This window comes from Cricetulus griseus, assembly GCF_003668045.3.
Source record: "Cricetulus griseus strain 17A/GY chromosome 1 unlocalized genomic scaffold, alternate assembly CriGri-PICRH-1.0 chr1_0, whole genome shotgun sequence".
In the NCBI taxonomy this organism is placed as follows: domain Eukaryota; kingdom Metazoa; phylum Chordata; class Mammalia; order Rodentia; family Cricetidae; genus Cricetulus; species Cricetulus griseus.
This window is the reverse complement of record NW_023276806.1, coordinates 39,731,475-39,754,798: the sequence shown is the minus strand read 5'-3', so window position 1 is coordinate 39,754,798 and position 23,324 is coordinate 39,731,475. Positions and strand designations below refer to the sequence as shown.

The following is a 23,324-nucleotide window of genomic DNA, read 5'->3' as shown; positions in this document are numbered from 1 at the left end:
CCGGCCAGTGTGATGGAAAAAAAAGTGTACTTAAATGATATCCTATTCTGTGTCAAATGAGTAATAGTTCCAAATTTCTTCTGAGGCTCATGGGTCCAACATATCAGAGGGAAAGCTGATTATTAAGTTTTGGAAGCGAGTTTTTTTTTTTTTTAGAACTTAGGGTGTTCCTTGTAACATAATGCAACTGCTTCCTAGTGATGCAAGCAAAGGTTTGGAAATAGTAATGAGTAGTTTGATCTGGAGAGTTGGGTCACAGTACAATCCAGGCATCTGTAAAAGGCTAAAGAACTAGGACTACCAAAAGTCCAAGCATATGTTACTGACATAAATAGGCAAATGTGAGTTGAGTAATCAAAGGAGAGGTTATATAGAATAGCCACAGTGTATGGTATTTTTAATGAGAGAGAGGAGACAGAGGAGAGAGAGAGACAGAGAGAGACAGAGAGAGAGAGAGAGAGAGAGAGAGAGAGAGAGAGAGAGAGAGAGAGAGAGAGAAGACAGTGTGTTAGTATTTTTGGTTCAAATAAATTTAAATCATGATAGAACATGCATACATCTGGGTTGCATGACAATGTGTTTACAATGACTGACTACATTAGGAAAGATCCAGGAGTCCTTTATTGTGGCCTAGCTGAGTACAGAATTTAGTGTAGTAAAGATAGTGACTAGAAAGCAAGACCTTGGGGTAGTGAGATGACTCAGTTGGTGAAGTGAAGATCTTAGTTTAGTTTGAGCCTACGGAACCTACAAATCCCAGGTTTAATGAGGGACCCTGCCTCAAAAACTAAGGTGGGAAGTGGTTGTTAAAAACTCATGACTTTGCCTTCAAACCTCCACATGTACATGCACACACACACACATATGCATGTACACTTGTACATGTGTGTTCGCACAAACATGTACACAAGCAAAAGAAAGGAAAAAGGAAAGAAAGAGATAAGTAAAGAATTGAAGAAGGAAGAGAGAGAAAGAGCGGGGAGAGAGACTTTAATGCCAGAAACCAAACCAAGCAAGCTTCTAGATACAAGAGTGAAACAAGAATGCTGTATATTAGTAAACATTATGAGCCAAGACTCATTCCAAGATTCACAAGAACAATGTAGACACTTTATGATTTTTTTTTATTTTCCTTATTTTAAAGAGTCTAGCTCCCCAACTTCCCACACTAATATCCTTCTTAGAGCACATTCTTTATGATCATCCTGTAGTTAATAAAACCTGAAAGAGAAAAGTTACTTTGATTATTTTGGTTCTTGCTATTTCATGTGTTTCATTTTGGTGGTTTGCCCTAAGGTTGGCACACAATTAGTCAATGTATGATTTATTAATTCTTTTGAACCTGAACAGCAAGCTACTCATTCAGCTTAATTCATTTTTAAAATTCTAAGCTTAGCCCTGGTCTTGCTTTTGTTTTTGGCTCCTGCATCTTTTTTTTTTTCAGCTTTATTGTGTTGGCTGGTGCTGTTTTACTTTTTAGCATACTGATATACATTTGCCTGCTGAATTTAAATGACACTGGGCCATGTGACCCAGTCAGTCAGTGTGAGGTAACATGTGATCTTTCCGTTTATATACTTTTTATATCCTTTTGTAAGTGCTTTCCCATAATGTGTTATTTTTAATTCCCAATGAAAAAAACCCCAGCTAATACAATATCTTTGTGTATATTCTTAGTGTTTAGTCTTTAAGTTGCTTAAAGAATAAAAGAAATAGAATAATTAAAAGCTGTTGTTAACTTCTTTGTTAATATTGCTTTTATCTTCTTTTCTTAAATGCAAGCAATACTATCAAATTCTAATTTTTTTTTGTTTTGGTCCTGGATTCTTCTTGGTAGAGTGAAAGTGTGGAGTTGATATGGTTCCATCTGAAAAATTAAGAGAAAACTGTTGCCTGTGCTGAAATATATTATGAACAGTGTTTTAATAGTTCCTCACACAACAGAGTCTTTCTAGGCCTGTGATAGACTAGAAAAGCTCATGCGCTCCAGCTTTCATGGATCTCTCAAAACTTTGTCCATAAGGAGGCAATATTTTTATATTCTGTGCCATCTCTAAGACTCAGTTGCTGGTCTCCTAGTATGACAGGCTTTGAAGGTTCCTGGTGGAGAGCCTCACTGTCCCTGGGGGAGATGAGTTGTGTGTGTGGGTGGTTGGTGGTGAACATGAGAGGATGGGAGGGTGAGGGAATGGGGGATGGATATGTAAATATCAGTGGTAATTAAAGAATTTAAAGAAAAAAAGAAAAAAGAAAAAAATTAAAGCTCATGTGTTAAAGCCTAATTCCCAGCTATAGTATTAGGAGATGGAACCTTTGGAATATAGTCAGGGCTATTTATACTCATTAGGTGGGACTCTTATAATGGCATTACTGCCCTTATGAGAAAAGACTAGGAGGACTTTCTATCACTCTCCTCACATAGATATAACATGGAAAGGTAGTTAGTAATCTACAAGCCAGCAAAAGGATCTTCACCAAGGATCAAATTGTACAGAAATTTTACCTTGGACTATTTTGCCTCCAGGATTGTGAAAAAGAAGTGTTTGTTGCTTAAGGCAGCCAGTCTATGGTATTCAGAGGCTGTATTTTAATCAGATGCACCAATGTTTACATCACATATACTCATCATGTTCTGATATAGGATTTGTGTGGTTAATGGATTGGGATCTGGCTCAGTGGCAGAGCAGTTACCTAGCCAGTGTGAGACTCTGTGTGCTTTTTGCGAATTTTCAGTCTTTTAAGGAGAAAATGAACTTTCTCAAAGTCAGTCTATTGAGTGGTATTTACTCTATAAGTCAAAGAAGCATGTAAAAAAAATCTGGCAAAGACAGACTAGAGACTCAAGTGATAGATCCCAGATTGCTTAGTTGCACAGTAACATGATAGATGGGATGTTTTAAGATGTATGAACTATTTTACTTAGGTTAACTATTTGTTCAATAGAAATGAATTGACTTTCCCAGGTGATGTGACTAGCATCCTGAAAGGGTTCATTCATTTCCAGTTGATGAGTTTCATGATGTTTTACAAATTCATCATCTTTTTCATCTGACTTGTCTTTCCTAGAATGGGAATGTAATGTACATTCATCCTAACATGTCTAGCCCAAAGTTCATGAGCTATGTACAGGTCTATGTATTACAAAACAATATCTACATTGTTCTATACTTGTAATGGACATTAAAATGTGTATTTGAATTTCATGACACTTCAGTAGTGCCATATTAATTTGTGCAGAACATATTGGCATTTTCAGGCAATCTGCCTTTGCAATTGCAGGTCAGGGAGCTATGATAAATTCAGGAACCCATGACTGATTTGCTTTCATCTGAGATATATCTCTTCTTCCCATTCTGTCTTATTTATAATTTTCTTTTTGTCTGTTGCCTTGGTCTTTTTGCATATTCTTATACTTTTCAAACCAATCCACATGTAAATATTCAGAAAGTGACATTCAGAAGCACGAATACACATCGGCTGAGTAAATACAAAAACATACTCATAGAACTGAACTTCTTACTGCCCACCAGGTAATTTTCATGTATTGTTATAATAATCAAAGCAACACTATCAGTTCAGTACTATTATTGATCACTGTTTAACAGTGAAAGAAGGAAACACTGATGGTTTAAACATCCAGCAAAAATAGAAGAGATCTAAGACCAAGTGTAGCATAAAACCCTGGACACATTACTTAGTAGTACTTAATACAGAGTTGTAAGATTCAGAATTTTGACATGATCTTTCTTCATCTGTTGTTTTTAATAATAGTGAGTTAGTCATTGTGTATAGAAGGAATATTGGAGCTAGCAGGAAAAATTCAAGAAAAGAGGACAACTTTCCTTTAATATCATTACCTGGAAAAGTGGTCCAACTTAAGGTGTTGCCTAGGAGTTCATTCTGAAGATGACTATGAACACATGAGAGTCCTTGATCAAGACTAATGGCCAGTTTCTTCCAAGGACTTCAGACTTTAAACTTGCTTTTATCTGGTTTTGTGGACATGGGGGACCAAATGAAATTCATTCTCCTCTCTTGTCTCCATAAAGCAGGAGACTGGCTATACCATCTCAGGGCTTATCTAAAGTCCCCAAACTGTTTGTAGATGCCAGAGAGATTTCTTAAAGCTCTCCCTGCACTATGGGTAATGATAGGCATAAGAAATGGTGGGGTAATTGGTTGACACTGAAGTTCAGCAAGTAAGTACTAAAAAGAATTTGCTAGGCAACAAATGCATTAATGGATGGCCTGTCTGCTTTCCTGTTTGTGAGAGAATCTGCTCAGGTTAAAATAGTGTTAGTTGAGAGTGTTTACTCAGGTACATGTAGAAGAAAATACATTGTTATGTCAAGATTAAGTATGTATGACAAGTTATGAAATAAGTAAAAGCAGCATGCTTTTAATCATTTGCTTCCTTTTAGCCTCATAAAGGGAAATGACCTATAGAAATCTCAGACAATGCATCAACGATAAAATTTAAGTGAAATTTTAGTAAGATCAAATTTAATTAATCAACTTAGCATATACACTCCACATGTGAGGACATATGTATTATTTTTATAGTTCATAATTACAGCAAGGAATTAGTGTTGAGTAGATAATACTTGTTTATCACCCAAATATAATAAAGAGTGAAAAATGGTATGTTATATTTAATTAATAATTACAGTCATATAAATATTGGCACATTTTTGAAAGAAGAAAACTTGGCCAAATGGCTTCATGCAACTGGAATTTGAGCTCCCAAACAATATTCAAGATCCAACATTTTACAACCAGATATTAGTGTTTTTACCCAGGAAGAGTGGGCATGGGATTGCAGTCAATATGACCATTCTTTATATTCTCTAGATTGAGGCACAGAACTCTTTAGGTAAAAACTTATAGTGTGTTTGCTGCAGGACTTCAGATACCTCTATGTATAAAGTTCACAGAAACCAGTGACAACATGTAACTCATCAGATTTTGTGTAGAGTGTTTTTGAATCATATTAAATCATTTCTGAAACCAAACAAAATTCATGCCGTGAAGTTTTCTCAAATTATTTTTGTTTTTCTGCCTCCACACTCACAACTACCTTCTCACAGTGCTTCCAAACTGACTGGAAAACCTAAAGCCAGATTCTTTGATGAGAGACAAGTCCCCTTCTATTACCAGTAACTTGATATCTGAAATGGTTAATGGGCTTCTCAAAGTGCTCAATTTATCTAGAGAAGGGACCCTGTGACCTGGTAAGGACTGTCTTTGGCCATTTCTTAGGAAGAATGTAATTCAGAACTCTTTCTTATTATTCTGCTAGTTGCTTACTTATTGATGATATTGACTTTGGGTTTTAAAAAGTCTTGCTTTGGAAAATTGTTTTGAGCAGGTCTCAATCGCTCATATCCTGTATTCTTATTTTATATCACTTTTCATCTGGGAAATTATTAAGTCAAATCCTTTGTAACCATTCTCCACAATCCAATTTATTTTTACCCGAGATCCATTGAATTCAACTCAATGCCTTCTCATAAAAGGTTAACCTAATATTTCATGCTATGCTATATTTTATGTTTGTGTTATGTGAAAGAAAAGTAACCATGATAAGCAGCCAATAAATTACATTCAGAATGTTTATTTCCAAAAGTTACATTACTTTGCCAGCATAGATAAACATAATCATTTATCACAACATGGATTGTGGATGTAAAAGGTAAAATAAATTCGGCCATATTTCTTGCATGATTCCTAGTTTGTTTGCTTTAAATGATGGCCAGGATACCTTTAAACTCATTCTTTTCTTTATTGACTTGTATTACCATATGATATTGTAGTGATTCAAATCTGAAAAGGTAAGGCAAAGTAATGTTTTTATTTTTAAAGATTTTTTTTAAATTTTAATTTGCATTCCAACCACAGTTCTTCCTGCCCCCTCTCCTCCTGCCCCTCTTGTCTGACCCAATAATTTGAGGCAGGACTAAGTCCCCCGCCCCAGCCCCACATTAAGGTTGAGCATGGCATCCCACCACAGGGAATGGGTTCCAACAAGCCAGCTCATGCACCGGGCCTAGATATTGGTCCTGCAGTTGGGTCCCTTAGGGAGATAGCAAAGTACCATTTTTATAGTGAGAAATTATCTTAAAATTTTTTCCTATAAAATGAGATTCTTGAATTTTCTTAAGTTGACGTCTGGCTTTGGAATTGTTCATTCTAACGATTAATCATTTAGCTTTAGTGTGAATGTCTCATTGAGAAGACAGAAAACTAACCTGATAGAGTGAAGATACCATCATGTGTGTCATTTGTAAGAATGACTAAAAATATTTTTATCACATTTGTGCAAGTAAAGCAAGTCCCAAAGTTTTTTAATGAATATAGTGTACAGTTAAACTTGATGAATGCAGCATTTGTTATTTTTAATAACAACTTTATGAAGATATAGTTCCCATATCATGGCATTCCCTATATAAGGGAAAACATTCAGCATTTTTAGTATATTCATAGAGTTAGACCACCAATACAAAGTCAGACTTGCTTCATCAGTACACAAAGAAACAACACATGCTTTAGTGGTTATTTTCCACTTACCCTATCCCTCAGTCTAGGCAACCCGTAATCTGCTGCTTCTCTTTGCAGATTTGCCTAGCTTTGATTTTTCGTGAGAATGAAAGCATACAATATGTGGACCTTTCTGTTTTTTTAAATTATTGTATTTATCATGTCCACCCACTTTATTCATTTGAACATCTAAACCTCTGACATCTTCACATGGTACAGCACTGGACATGGGCAATGTTGTGTTGTAATAACAGCATTTTTGGTTTTATTTAATGATGACTTTCATTAAATTTGTTCTTTGAAAGATGTACATAATGCATTTTGATTACTCTCATAGGCATCCACCTTTATCACCTTTCCACTCCTGTTGATGCTCACCCCTCCCATTCCATGCAAGTCCCTTTCCCATACTCATGTCTTTTGTTTTGCTTTGTGTTGTGATGCACTTGGTTAACCCAGGGTCTTCTGTGAGACTTGGGGTTTGTACAGTAGTTTCAGTAGAGCTGTTGTACATACTCCTTTTAAGATCCCTCTGAATCTTTGTCGGTTTATGTTGCTAGAACACTTAGTTCCAACTTTGTAAAGTTCCCTGAACTATCAGTTGTAATATGGTATGCTTCAGTTGAATTGGGAATCATTTATAAAGGTTGCTTTTGCAGTGAGTCTTTGAGGGGTTTCCTTCAGAGCTTGTTTGACCTGTTCAGCTGTTCTCCCTGGTGAATTCTCTGTCATGTCTATTTATTTCAGGAAGACGTCAGCCTCTTGTAAATTGTTTGCCATCAAAATCTTCATTGCTCAGAAGTAGACTCTTAGGCTTTAACTTCCCCAAATATGGGTTCAAGTAAATCCAATTCATGTGGAGAATTGCCTGTTCATTCCACTATCTCTTCTTTTAGGAATGTCTAGTACTTGGGATTATAATAGTGAGTACTTCTCCAAAGTGACCCCCTGACTTTATGACCAGGGTTTTGAGTGTGAGCAGCCATCTTTGGTTTTCTCAGTGAGTTGCATCCCTGTGCAGTCTTCACCATACTGTAAAAGGTCTCCAGTGTTACCATTGATATTGCTAGCATGGTGCCCTCAAGGTGGAGAATATAGCCTGCCAGTGAGAGCTGAAATGGGTTCAAGGAACTCTGGGCCACTAAGCTGTGTTTTCTTTAGAACACTATCTATGTGATTGGTGGAGGGGCACTGAGAAATGCTGACAGAATGTTCTTCCCTAAAAGGCACTAGTGATGCCACAACCTTCAACTGGATATTGGGACAGAAGGAGTTTTACCTTGTTGCTTAGACTTTCCTGGGGTGGATTGCTGTGACATGGAGCTGGGAGAGGGGAGACAGTGGTGGTTCATATTTCAGACTCCATGGACTCTCAATGTTCTTTCTGAGTTGTAGAAAGTGTCTTCAATTGATGTGGCTTTTGTTTGTCTGTCTTTAAGAGAGTTTCCAGAGAAGTTAAGAGCATCACCATTTTGCTGGAGTTGATCTACATGGGTCCTTAGGGTACTATTCTGGACATGATCTCACTCATGTTTATCCTTTACAGTATAGTTAAGGACACATATTGATTCCGAATTTTATTTTATTTTAACTTTGGGGGAGTTGATATTAATGACTTTTAAAAATTTTATATTTCGTGTGTGTGTGTGTGTGTGTGTGTGTGTGTGTGTGTGTGTGTGTGTGTGTGTGTGTGTGTGTATCCCTGTGCCAGGGTGCATATATAGAACCAGAGTGCAGCATGAGTTGATTTCTTCCTTCTACCATCAAGTCCTGGGAATTGAACTTAAGCTGACAGAATGCCTGCCCAACATTATTCTTTACTGAGCATAAAGGCAGATCTAGTCAGCAAAGCCTTTGTAGAGAAGTGTTTTGAGACACGTATTCTTGTAGGTAACTGCAATAAAGATTGCTACTATGATTTCTAGTTCAGAACTTTTTTATTATATCTGAATTAAAATCTCTAATTTCAACGATCTTAAAATTTCTTACTAATTTAAAATAAATTACAACCCAGTTCATTAAATAGTTAAAACTGTTGTATCATTCTATCCTTTTTTATGAGTGATTTTATGTTTGTGTGTGCTGTACATGTGTATGTGCATGTGTGTGTTCACATGTCTCTTATGCATGTCAGTGTGCCGGTGTGTATACATGTGTGCATATGAAAGTGTGGAACATCAAAGCTGATACTAGGTGTCCTGCAACATCACTCTCCATTGTGTTGTAGCAACATGCCTTGCTGAATCTAGATCTCACTTATTCTAGACATTCTTGCTAGCCAGCTTGCCTTGAAGATCCCAGTCTCTGTTTCTAGAGGGCTGGAGTTACTTGCAGCCACCACCCCTTCCTGGCTTTACACTTGGGTCCTGGTAAACTGAATGTGGATTCTATGCTTGCTCAGCAAGCACTTTATTTGTTGGCTGTATCCAGATCCCTCTTTTTCCCCTAGATCTTTTCTCCTGCTATTACATATTGCTTTTCACCATTTCAAAATTGTTCAAATGTATTATCAAAAATGTTGACTAGGTTCAACTGAAGCATTTGTCATTGGACATTTTCCTCTCTGGTAAAATAAAGTTTTTGGCTTGTTGTTTTTTCCTACATTGGTTTATTATTATTATTATTATTATTATTATGGTTTCTTTTATTTTAGAGATAATAATATAATTATATCATTTCCCCTTCCCCCTTTTCCTTCTAAAGCTTTCCCATATATCCTTACCAACTCAAATTCATGGTTTCATTTTCATTAATTATTTTTACATACATATACTTATATGTGCATATACATATATTCTTAAATATAATCTGCTTGACATGTATCATGTTACTTGTACATGTACTTGTACATGTGTTTTCAGAGCTGAAAGTTTGGTATTGGATAATCAATTGGGAACACACTGGAGATAACTATTTTTCACACTATCAGCATTCCTTAATTACGTGTAATTGTGTGTGTAAGGTTGGAGCCTCATGATTTTTTCTTATGTTCACTTTGGTATACCTATTGTTGTACTTGTTCAGCTCATGTTTGGGCAGTCAGGTTGGTAGCTTTATTGTGTAGCTTCTGTCATTACTGTAGACACAATCTCAAAGCTAACACCCAATTCTCTGGCTCTTTCAATCTTTCCACCCCATCTTCCACCATGTTTCTTGAGACTTAGGTATAGGAATTGTTTTCTATATGTGTCCACTGGGCAATAAGTTATTTGAGAATTATTAGAAAGGATATTAGGAGTGATGATGTTCATATTTTATCCAGATATGATCAATTAATAGCAATGGTGTTTTATTTTCTTATTTGTTTGGTTTTATTCTTAACAACTTAGGTTCTTCTTAGCTTTTCCATCTTGTACTGTGATATTCCTATATATGTCCTAGTTTAAGGCTAAGATTTCTTTCTTAATTTTCTTTAACATCATTATATGAACTTTCAGATCATTTTCTAATTTGTTTAAATTGTATCTACTTTTTTCTCTATCTCATGTACCAAGAGAGTTTTCACTTTTAGCTCAGTCCCTACTTATGGAAGTGGAGTAATGAAAACGAAATGTTGATTTGTTTTAATACCAACATGGTTACTTATATTTGCATATTGTTTTTCTTATATTCAGAATATCCTGGCTTTACATCCTCGAATTCAAGCTCATGCAACACTGCGTTCCACTGTGGCCAAGAAACTAGACAAGAAACATTGGAAAAGGAATTCTGATAAGAACTGCTTTGTAAGTATCCCTGGCACATGATTTACTGCTGACAATGATCCCACACACTGAAGACAATGTCCTTTGTATCCTTAGAAATGTAATTAAATATCTACAAAGTACTGCTGTGCTTTGAAATACTTTAAATATTTTATTTTTGATAACAGGCTCAAACCGTTTCCTTTTTCTAAATTCTATTAAATTTAGCTTAAAATTGTTTTGTTCAATGGTAGCATGATGAAACATTTTCTACATCATAAGGTCCAGTATCACTGAGGATGGTGTGATACACTGCTACCTAATATCAGGAAATATTTCTTGGGGGACATATGACTAGTAAGTGTCCAGTCAAAACAGCTGATGTTTCCAGGTTTTCATCTGCTTGTCAAGACCAGAACTCATTGTGTAACACAGACTGGCTTTATACCCATGTGATTCCTTCTAGCCTCACCTCCTGTGTTGTAAGGTTCAGCTTAAGCCACAGCACCCAACTTAGAATTTTCATCTGTGCCTATGTCATGATCACAGACTTCCAGGTCATAAATTGATGTTAGATATAACCTCAAAGGCAGTGTTGAAAAATGTTGTTTTGTGGGCTACAAATATTTTAAATTGGAATGAATTTTCTTTTTACTAGAATTCCCCCCAAATGATTTTTCCAAGTTAATTAATGAGGCTGGAGCTGGAGTTTGTTTGGTGTTTGTTCTCTGGATGCTATCCATATTGTTGCTTAAGATGTGTGACTTTATGTTCGTCCTTTTTGTTCCTTTTTTCATTAGGAGGATGGGACAGGCACTTGTGGATATGCTTATTGTACCTGATACACTTTCCTATCATGGGCCACCCTACAAAGGGTTTTGAAAACAACAAAGAGACAGTCAGGGTATGACATGAAAAGATCTGCCAGTCAGCCACAGCCATGGATTTGGCATTCTGTTTTTCTTGGTCCACTACTGAGTGCTCTACTCTCTACCAGGACATTTCCAGTACAGGTTTTGAAAGGACCCAGAGGGTAGCCCACACTGGATCATGTGATAGCATTTTATGATCTTGTATAATGATGGCAATGACTGAAGAGCAATGAGAGCAGAATGGTATAATTTTCAAACTTACCTGTTAAAGGCTACCAAGAATAACTCTCTCATTTCAAAGATGTGAGAGCTATGATCCAGAGACATCAGATGCCTTCCCTGAGGCCTTTCAGTCAGAAATGATCTAACGTTCTTTGGTCCAGGTTCTATTTAGAAATAGAAGTTTTTCTCTATTATGATTGTTATTATCACTACCATCTTAGGAAAATGATCACTTTATTCCCGATGCTATCTTATACATTGAGTTGTTTTATGTCCTGTCTTCCAAAATATATAATTGCCCAAGGTAATATTGAGATGTTTTCTCAACCAAGTATTTATTGTTTTGAATTTGTAGAAAAGCCTTCTCATTAAATATTTGAGACTATACATTAATATTTGTTTTACGTGATAGGATTGCTATTAAAACCATTCAGTTTGCTTCATATTGGAGACTTTCTGTGATTAAGATGTTGGCAGAGCTGGATCCTGCTGAGACCTTTCTACTTGTTTTAGCAATACTTTCTGTTTCCAATGCTTTCTGTTTTCATGTAGTCTTACTGTTCTACTGAAGGACCCCCCTGAAGCTCAGGCCTCCAGGATCTCAGCCCAGGACCACAGTCACCCCAATCATCAGTTGGAGTTGAAAGATTGATGCAAATTACAGGAGGCTTTATTATAGTTGTTTAACGAGCTAACCCCATGTTAGCTCGGGCCTTCCATCCATCCACCTTGGCAGATGGCTAGAAAGACTACTTGAAGTGACTGCATAGAGATCTTATAGGGCAGTGTCTATAGGCAGTATATATAGGCAGTAAGGGGAGTGTCTAGGGGTACGCACAGGCTCAGGATTGGTGTGCCTCCAGGCTTGGAGGGTTTGCCCTGTGTTGATTGGCCAACTGGTTGTTATGGCCCTCCCAGGGTGGTTGCTAGGCTCTGCGTGTCATTGCTGTGCACTTGTCCGTAAAGCACACCGAGAGCTGTAAAGCATAGCACCACCTGCTAAATTCTCATTGGTTCCTTGCCATGAGGCAGGCATTTGACCTCCTAGTGACCAAGGCAAGGTCAGACAAGTACGTGTTCGGCTGTTATGACTGCCTAAATGGAGAGCTGGTCCCCTCACTACTGGCTTGTTTTAATCTGTTTACTTCCTTAAATACTGTCTCTAAGTAGCTATATTTTGAGGTACTATGGGTTAGTATTTCAACATAGGAATTTTACAGAGACACATTTCAACATATGCAAATAAAGTTAAATTATCAAATACATTCAGTCATTCATCCTATAGTAATATGTCCTATGGAAAGAATTAAGAATTAGGTAAACATTAATTATGTAGAAATAGGATTATTCTAGGAGTTATTTATTCAGTAGAGAAAAAACGTAGAAGAAAATCCTCTGAATGCCAACTACTGAGTCATGATTAACTAATTAAAGCAAATATATTCAGTGTTAAATCGTATGTCCATTAAAATTATTTTCAAATAGTTAATACACTGAGTTAAACAGTCACAGTCTACATTACATACAAAGCACATGAAATACCTATATCTAATTGCAATTGTGTGTACTTATATAAAATTGTACCTTTATGCACACCCACAAATAATAGAAATGTCCATATATATGAGTTCTTGACATTTCTTGTGTATTTTGGATTTTATATAGTGAGTAGATATAAATGGGACAATAAATCAAAAGCTTCCAATCTATGTAAAAATAATAATCCCATTGTACAAGATCTGCAGAAGATGCAGATCACTCTACAAACTCCAGTGATATTCAGAGATGGAGAGAGAAGAGCAGTGGGGTTCATTCCTGTAGGGAGACTGGGAGCTAGGGTGCAAGCTAATCTTCACTTTACCAACTGATAAGCTTTCTGTCCTTTGCATAAGTATCCTCTCTGTGCTGATGTAAATAATTGAATGACGTTGTTACCAAGGATATGATTTGATTTTTACTTTCTATTATTTATGTACACATGGCAATACTCATTCTGTTTTTTCTAGCCAGAGGAACCAGTAAGACAGACAGCACTCAGATAGGCAATAGCTAATCTAGCCAAACGAAAGAAACAAGGCACACTTTACAAGGCACACTAATGGGGCAAGTGGATAACCTCAGCTTCCGCCCTTTCCTGAGATAATGATATACCCAATGTTTCTATTGGGGTGGTATCAGAGGCCAATTAGAGATCCTGAACTTGATATGTAGACTAGGCTGACCTTGAACTCACAGAGTTCCAACTGCTTTAACCTTCAAAGTGCTCTTATAATCAGTGCACTACCACACCCAGCAGAGCTGTATTTTTGCAGTTGGCTCTACCCCTTGCCTCCAGGGGGGCATTATACAGCCTTGGGATCTGGCTGAAACTAGGCAACATCATGGATGTATCTTGGCTTTGCCTTTTCCTCCTTCATCCTTCCCGTAGCCCCATTGTTTTCCTGCAGAGCATTCATTTAGTATGTATATATGTCCAATGTCAAGTCCAGCTTTGTTTCTAGGAAAATTATGTATCAGTGCTGAAATTTCTATTTCAGGGCCTCACAGTATCTCCTATGGCCCTTCAATTTCTCTTTGCTGGAAGACGGATTCTCTCATACTCTTACCCGTCCTCCACCCTCTTTCCTTTCTTCTCTGTGGTATGTGTGTATTTCTCTCCCCTTCTACCCGCTCTCCCTTTCTCTCCCATTTTTTCAATACTATGTTATTAATCAAATTCTTCCTTCTCTGTTTTTAGTAGCATCTTCAGGCAGATAATTCTGATATTAAGAACTCTAGCCAATCTTTCTGTCTTTACCATGACAACCAAATACCCACTGAGTAGTTCTTATAGATCTAACAGGCACCTCAAATGTGACATGCTGATAGTCAAATTATGAAATTTATCTAATCCCCAAAATCTATTCGCCAGAATTTCTGCCTTCATCTTTTCCTTTAGAGTAAAATATTGAGAGTATATGATGTCCTTATCACTACCCCTTTAGGTCTTTGTGGTGGCCTTGAGCCTAGTCTCAATACTTAGCCTCTTTCCAAGTGGAGTCTATTCTTAACAGTTAGAACAGCTGAGGTCTCCTTTAAAAGCTCTTTGCTGAGAATCTGCCAGGGGTCTTTCTGCTCACTTGCAACTTGCAGAATTTCTTTGGTTCACCTGTCATTGCAGCGAAGCTGTCTCCAGGCATACTATGTCAAATTCTGCCTGCCTTTCACCTGACTTTTCTTGGGCTTCCTTGCTTGGCTTTTCTTCACAGTATTTGCTACACTCCTGTTACTCATAGTTTGTCCGTTGTCTTCCTTTTGCCTGTGAGTAAAACCTAGTAGAGCAGGAATCTTTATATTTCACTTGTCATACATTTCTCTTCCTTGTGATTCCAGCTTCTCAAATGGCACCAGACACCTAGCTGGTACTTACAATGAATGAACAAATGAACAGGACTCTTATTTTCCCAATTCTTTATATACTGAACATTAGGATTACATATTTTCTTGAGTTGCAGTGATTGACAGTGCTTTGTTACATCCTGTTACTGCATTTGATTTCTGAGGAATGTGGGTCCCTCAGATTACTTTCTTTATTTTACTCATGGGAATGGCTAGGCTGAAAAATGATAAATTATTTACTTAGACTCATTCAAATTACTTATGTCCTTACCAGTATTTCACTTCACATCCTTAGAAAAGCCAAATGTGTTTATGAAAACAGGAATACTTTAAAAGTTCAAGAAAGTGTGATTTGTGTTGGTTCTGACATTACCTCAGAAGACAGAATTAAGACTTCAGCTTCGGTTTGACTATGGTCAGCCTCATTCCAAAACGTCACCTGTTGTGGCCCGGCATGTCTCAGTCCCAAACCACAGAAGCCACGAGGTTTGGCCTGAGTCAGGGAGCGTGGACTTGGAAATTGCTAGCAACCCAACATAAGGACCAGACACAGGCATCTTGTCATCTTTGGAGAACTCTCAGTCCCGTGCTGCTGACTGGAGTCTCCCTTTATTTGTGCATCTTCCTGGCTGCTTTCTAACCTTCTGAAGGGACCAGCTCCCCATTTCTGCAGCCATGACAGTAACACGTGCGTGCCATGACCTTGTCCTAGTCACTAGAAGTCAGATGTCTGCCTCATGGCAAGGAACCAATCAGAAGTTAGCTTGTGGGGCTATGCTTTATGGCTCTGGGTGTGCTTTACAGACAAGTGCACAGTAATGACTGCAGAGCATAGCAACCACCCTGGGAGGGCCTATGGGCCATAACAACCAATTGGCCAATCAACACAGGGCAAGCCCTCCAAGCCTGGAGGCACACCAATCCTGAGCCTGTGCGTACATACCCCTAGACACTCCCCTATGCTGCCCTACAAGATCTCTATGCAGCCGGTTCAAACTGTCTTTGCTAGCCATCCATCATGGCGGGTGGGTGAAAGACCCGAGGTTAGTTAGTTAAACAACAATAAAGCCTCATGCAGTTTGCAGCAAGTTTTCGAAGCTGCCTGGTGACTGGGGCTGGGACCCTGGAGGCCTGAGTTTTCCGGGGGTCTAACACTGACCCCAAGACTATTTCTCTCCCATCTCCCTAGACCCTATCAGCAGATCCCTCTCAAAAGTCCCTACCCCTGTAGAACTCTCTGCAGATATCTCCTAACCATCTGTCCCCACTCCTCACACAGACCTAGCTCTCTGCTTTGGTGCAGGCCTATTCAAATGCTTAGTTCTGTAGAGATGCAAAACTAGGGGGCATTCTCCACTGAGGCTATGCCATTCAACAGCAAATCAGTTAGCATCTGCAATACAATGCAGAACTGAGCTTCCAGAAACTGGAACTGGAACCGGAGGTTTGGACCCTGAGAAATTCTCTAATGAAATTGTTCTTGGCTCCAGACAGTCACAAACTAATCACAGTTCGTATCTGGGTCATGCATGAAATCTCAGGTTAAGGTTTTAGGAGGTATTGTGCAGCACTCATTCCCTACCTAACTTTCCTCCATCTTAGTGCTCACTTGGCTGATTGTTGGAGCATCCATGATTTCTGGTACCATAGCAAATGCTATGTAGAAAAGCATAAAATCTACAAAAGTTGTATTCTATTTTTCTTAAGACAGATTCCAAATTTGTCTTGATAAGCAGATCATTGGCTTCTAACAGTACAGTCATTGTTTCATCCCAAGGATGACAATTTTGAATTTTTTTGCCCAAGAATTTCATTATTTGGCAGCTTGCTATCATTCTATTACTAATTGGAAATTCTGAATTACATCGGGAATTTAAGCTGGCAAATATGTTTGGACTGGGTAATGAAGCACAAAGCAGTTATTCCCAATATCTTTTAAGCAGGTGTTCCATAGCCTCTGTTTATTTTTGACATTTTGAAAATGTTGAACTGTCCTAATTACATAAATATTTTGCAGTCATTTTCCATGAGCAATTTTTGAAGGACAGAAAAATATTGTGAATCAGAAAATTTATCCCAGGTGGAAAATAAAAGGAAACATGGTTAACTACAGTGAGCTATTTGTTTTCAGGATCTTAGCGAATTTATTCTAAATGTGTGACACATAGGAGGTAGAGTTTTCCAGGAGCAGTAGAGTTAGCAGAGACAAAAGGGTAGATCTTGACATTGGGGCAGGATTTAGGATCATGCAAGTGGGACACTGACTGCAGATAGTCAACATAAAGGGCTATCTAAAGACCCAGTGCTTGAAAAATGATCATAGAAATAAATGAAAAACATGTAAGTAGGGCAATTCCTGTTTCAGTTGCTTTAGAATCATATAGGGCTTTTGGAGGCACTGAACCTCCTGCCCCCAAGTAAGGACAGGTAGAGGTGATAAATGGGCATAAATAAATAAATAAATAAATAAATAAATAAATAAATAAATAAATAAAACGAAAACAAAGAAACAAACAAAAAACTATGGGAGGTGAAGTGAACTTACAAGAGCATACACAGATGAATACTGTTTGTTTTCTTCTTAATTGTGGTTTCCTATGTTCCCAATGAGGTTCCTTTATAATCTTATACAACTATTTGCTTACAGTCTGCCTTGTCTTCTGGGCCTGCTTATTTTCCCCCTTCTCAAGTTTGCTTGGTCATTAGATGATATCCTCTTCAGTTGTTAATATTCTATAAGATTTATTCATTGCTTAGCTAGCTAGTTCTGTGGCACTGTCAGATGCAATGTGGAATGTGAGTCGCAATACTGGTCTGTCAAATTCCCAATCCAGATTTCTAAGTGTGAACATTATAACCTCATGGGGTTTGCACCACGTAGATAGTGAGGAAGTGACCCCTCTCCACCTTGCCTCTCCTTGTACCACATTGACAAAGAATTCTCAGAAATTACATTTTGGCTCATTGACAGTGGCTTCTTTTATGAAAGTAGATTTGATTTAAGCTGGACTTCCTGAAATTAAAAATAAAAAAACAATCATAACCAAAATTCCTTTCTTTGCAACTTATAAAATTTTCTTTGGTTGGTAGAAAAGGCAGTGTTGTGTAGAGGATGCTAATATGTGACTGGATACTCAGGGATGTAGGGAATGTTACTGTTTTTGATTTCCTCCAGCTGAACTTAATCTCTACCCTTAGTAGTCTCAGTGAGTGAGTAACTTTGTCTCTGTTACTCTGACTCTTCACACTTCATTTTTATTTTTCTGGGCTTACATATGAACTAAGAGATTTTGTCTTGTTGGTTCATTGGTTGTAATTTTGATATATGAGGTGGGTCCAGTCCAGTTTTTTTTTTTTTTTTTCCGTGCGCATGCTTGCATGCACGGGTGTGCTGTGTGGTGTGTGTGTGTGTGTGTGTGTGTGTGTGTGTGTGTGTGTGTGTGTGTGTGTGTGTGTGTGTGTGTGTCTATGTGTTGCCTATTCATATTGTGTAGAGGGACATTGTGTGTCTTGCCCTATCACTTGAGGTAAGATTTGTCACTGAACCTGGGGTTGGGCTGGTGGCCAGCAATCCCCAGCAATGCTCCTCTGCACTTCACAGAGCTGGGTTTATAGAAGTGCCTACTTTTAAAAACCAAGTATTGGGGATTTGAATTTGAATTCTCCTGTTTGAGCAGCAGGTACTCTTAACCAGCTAAGCCATCTCCCATCGCTTCCACCCACAATAATTCTTACTGAATCTTTCTCACCCTCCTGTCATCAGACTCCTCCTGTCTGTTACCCACCTTTTTACTACTCTGAAGGCCTTGAGAGTGTGGCAGTCACTGTGATGTTATGGTGATCCCTGGAGCTCAGGGTACTTTATTTTGTAGACCTCTTTCTCAGGCTTCAGCTAGCTCCTAAATCACAGACTCTTTGTCTTCTGACTGCTACACACCAGTAGTTGGCATCTGTGAGGAGCTATCCTAAAACCCTTTTCCTCCAGAATTTATTTGTCTTTTTTCCCTCTCCTGTCTCTGCCATTCAAATATTAATGTAATCTGTTTTGAAAGGTTAAAAGTTGAGAGAAATTTACTTATGCCTTGGCTCACATTTCCACTTCTAGCTATGGTGAATCACCCAGGTTCATTTATCTTTCCCTGAAACTTTGATTTCTGTGTTTCTAACTGTGGCAGAAATGCCATTTCTCTGAGTTTTGCCATTATTTCCTTTTCTCAGGAAAAATGTTTTGGAAAGAATAGTGTAGAGATTTTGTTTTGTTTTGTTTTGTTTTCTGTGGAGTTTCACTACTAAAGCCCTGGATGGTCTGAAACTTAATATGCAGAGCAGGCTGGCCTTGAACTCAGAGAAATACACCTGCCTCTGACTTCTAAGTGTTGGGATGTGTGCACTCTGGCTCACTTTTTTTCCTATTCTTTTAAAAAGATAATTTTCTTCTATTCTTGAAACATTATTTTATTAATTAGTTATGTGTATTTGTGCGGCATGAGTGTGGGTGTGTTCATGTATGAATACAGGTGCCCAAGGAGATCAGAAGGTCACAGGACGCATATGCTCTTCCATATCTGTTGTTGGAACCAAATTTGGGTCATCTGCAAGAACATTAAATGTGCTTACCTGATGAGTTATCTCTCTAGCCCCTCAGATCAGGTCCTCCTCCCTCTTCCTCTGCTCCTCCTCCCCCTCCCCCTCCCCCTCCCCCTCCCCCCCTCCTCCTCCTCCTCCTCCCTCTTCCTCTGCTCCTCCTCCCCCCCTCCCCCTCCCCTCCCCCTCCCCCTCCCTCCTCCTCCTCCTCCTCCTCCTCCTCCTCCTCTTCTTCTTCTTCTTCTTCTTCTTCTTCTTCTTCTTCTTCTTCTTCTTCTTCTTCTTCTTCTGTTTCTTCTTCTTCTTCTTCTTCTTCTTCTTCTTCTTCTTCTTCTTCTTCTTCTGTTTCTTCTTCTGTTTCTTCTGTTTCTTCTTCTTCTTCTTCTTCTTCTTCTTCTTCTTCTTCTTCTTCTTCTTCTTCATTCCTTTCTATTGATTAAGATTATGAGCCTGGGTCTAAATATGAGCAAACATTACTGAAATGTTCATGATATATAAATACTTAATATTTTCCTTCTTTATGAACATATTTCCTTCTTTACAACATATTTATCATGCACAAGGCATTTTTAAAGTATCTGATTAAAATGCCTCATTTGGATGCTGTCTCATTATTCAGTTTCTTATGTATTATTTCTGTGTCTGTCCCCCAAAGCAAGTATATTTCATTTATGTGTTCTCATGTTCCAAGACTTAGGGACTGTTCAGAAAGCAGGATTCAGTTGTGTGCTATATGCCATAATCTCTAATAGTTTCAGAGATAATGGTGATTTTGAAGAAGAGTGTGGGGTGGGGTGGGAGTCAATGCTGGTAAATCCTGATTAAATTATTTACAATGATAACTAAACACCAGCTGTGGGCCCACTGCTGCCCCATGCATTTATTTTGCATCTGTCCTTCCCTTCTTCATTTTTCTTTACAGAGCAATTGGCAGCTAACATACTATGTGGCCTAATTAATGTTTTGTCTCCTAATTAGAATGTCAGGTCTATAAGGACCTGCTTTTTTCATAGCTGAATTCTCAGCATCTGGATTAGTGCTGGGTGTGTGGCTAAGTGCTTAGTCATTGGAATTAACTAGAGGATTTACTAAATTCTTGGTACTAATATTCCAAATATATTCTTGTGGCTTTTCCATTCTGATAGATGAGAATTATTACTATTTTGTGTATGTATGTATGTATGTATGTATGTATGTATGTATGTATGTATCTGTGATTGTCATGAGTATGGTCATCTCTTTATAGAAACATGAGCCCTGGAGATGAAGGGATTGCTAAGTGACAACAGTTAAGCCAGCAGTACTCAACTTGTGGGCTCCAACCCCTTTGGTGTTGAACCACCCTTTGACAGGGGTTGCCTAAGGCCATCTGCATATCAGATCTTTACATTAAAATTCATAGCAGTAGCAAAATTACAGGGATGAAACAGCAACAAAAATAACTTAATGTGGAGGTCACCATACCATGATGAACTGTTTTAAGGGTCACAGAATTAGGAAGGTTGAGAACCACTGACTTAAGTGATAAAGCTAGAACTGATGACTTCATTAGTCTTCTCTCTATACACCGAAACTTCTATTGGTTTCCCCTTGAAAATATGTTTCATGTCATAGTGCTCTTCTATAAGAATTCACCTAGACTCTGGTGAGAATGCAGATAAACGACTGCAGGTGTGGTTTGGTCTCTGTTGCCTGCACATAAAGTATGAACTCTGAGAACATTTCCTGAATACGTTGGTGCATTAGCTTAACTTTGGAGAGAAGTGATTTTCCACAGCAGTGAAACTTCCTAAAAATTTACTTTTATTTGTTTGGCAATAACAAACAATAAATAAATAACAAATTTATTTGTTTGTTTTTTGTTTTTTGAGACAAGGTTTCTCTGTGTAGTTTTGGCTGTCCTAGAATTCACTATGTAGATCAGGCTGGCTTTGAACTCAGAGAACTGTCTGCCTCTGTCTCCCAAGTACTGGTATAAATTGCATGCACCTTCACTGCCTGGGTAAGAATTTACTTTTGTTCTACACTTTTAATACATCTACTCAAATTAGTTCATCCATTTAAATGCTGGGCACCCTCTGAATATCAACTTGAATATCACTTGTACAGATATATTAATTACCCAACTGAAGGTTTCATAGGCACCAGGCTCTGTGGCTAACCATGGATTTGGGGGCACAAGCCCTGGGTGCCCTGACAGTACACACTCATCTATCAATTCATTAAACTTGTATTCACAGTTAAGTTTTGTCAGTCAGTCTACCATGGCAGTTGTAGTGGAAATACAAAGCTTGGCTTCAGGATTCAAGATTGGTTTCCCTCAAAAAACAGTTCTTAAGCTTAAATGAAAGATGGGAGTTAAAAGGAGGAAGCCTACAAAGTGGGATGCTGCCAGATTGGAAATGTGTATGGGGAAGACCTCCGAGGGGGCTGACTGAGCCAAAGATCAAGAAGCAGCTTGAGTTCTGCAAGGAGTAGGGTGTAGAGTTGAGGGAGGGCAGCGGTGAGTAGTGGTAATGATGATCACAGCTAATTACACTTATTGACAAGGTCAAAAATCTGCTTATTTTGTTAAGAGAAGTGCATGCTGGCTCATTAAGGAGGCGGACTCCTTGTTTGATATATGCTGTAGTTTAGTGTTGGTCAAATGTTATGTTCTCACTTTGCAAGTAGCTTTTGCTGGTACTTCTTTCCACGCGGAGTGGAAGTAGTATGGCTAGAGATTTATTCTCCAAGCAAATACATGTAATAAAACAGTTGCTGCCTAAAAAGAAGACAAGTGTTAACTCTTGATATCCCGAGGCTGTTACGAAAAAGCGATGTTCAATTATTTATTTCAGGCCAATCACAACTTTCTCTACATGCAAGTGGCACACAAATTAAACTCGTTTGTAATTGTCTGCCATTAGCCCTGCTACTTTTATTGTGTTCTTCTCTGGTCTGAAAATACTATAATACCTAAGCAATTTTTCCCTCCTCCATTGTTAATCAGAATAGAGTCTAGATACCTAGCCCTGGTTTACATGAAGCTGAAGAAAACTCTCCAGAGGTGGATTTCAATAAGCTTTATTTGTAAAAGAAGAAGAAAATTCTCTTTATAATGAGCTGCCTTTTCTCTGAGGTTGGAATTTTAGGGAAGCAGTCAGAGGATCAGTATTCAGCTGCTGACAGGTCGGTTGGTTAAGAGTTTGACATCCGGGAGACCAACACCTTGGGTTCAGCTAATGATTTTCTCATTTACTAGCAGTGTGATTTTCACTAAAACAAATTTATTCCTACTTCCCTTTCTTTGTCTGTAAATGAAGACACTAATGAATTCTATGCATGAGGTGAAATGAGAGGATGTGTGCATACATGTAGCCTGTCATACATGTAACTCTCCCATTGAGTATTGGTGCTGATGAGATTTGGCATTTGGGCTTGTTACTGTAGGTAGATATCTGCTGATGTAAAGGCAGAGCTGCAGGTGGTTCCTTCAGGACAGTTGACATGGAAATGCAGACTACAGGGAAGAACATGGGAGTAAGGTCAATGGGAGGAACTGAAGATAGTGACTGAAAACAGACTATTTCTTCTGTGAAAGAAAGACCCTCGAAAGAAACTGCACTTCTGCAAGGCTGATGAACTGGTAGAATTTCAGTTATTGTGGACAATTTGGAAAGTTGGAGATCTTAAGCCCAATTACAATTTATCTTGGGTTATTTTTATTCCTCCCAATAGCCATTTCTTACAGACTTCTGTGTCTGACTTAACATTCTCGTGGAAGTTAGTTGAGACCTTTTGTAATGCGTAAACTTAAGAGACCCCTAGCTTCTACCAACCAAAAAGCTAAGAATGCCCTCAGATAGCATCTGCAGTCTATAGCAGAAGTTCCCGTGCTGTGCTGTAAGCTTGGGGACCTGATGTTTCCAACAAAGTAGTTGAAAAGTGTCATAAAGTTTCATTTTCTTTTTTTCTGTTACTATAAACACTTCATCAAGCTGTTCCCATGTTGGAAGATGGAATTTGATACAACCAGAATCTGTTTCCGGGCTATGTTCCTCATATT

The 23,324-nt window shown here is 38.2% G+C and overlaps 1 protein-coding gene across 2 annotated transcripts in view; it reads left to right on the top strand.

Annotated features, from left to right (window-relative positions):
* Dpyd (dihydropyrimidine dehydrogenase) overlaps positions 1-23,324 on the top strand; it is an 830,055-nt gene that overhangs the window by 25,957 nt on the left and 780,774 nt on the right. For both annotated transcript variants that reach the window (XM_027395605.1, XM_027395606.2), the window contains exon 2: positions 10,152-10,262. In XM_027395605.1, coding sequence (XP_027251406.1) covers positions 10,152-10,262 — 111 coding nt within the window. The remainder of the gene's footprint in view (positions 1-10,151; positions 10,263-23,324) is intronic.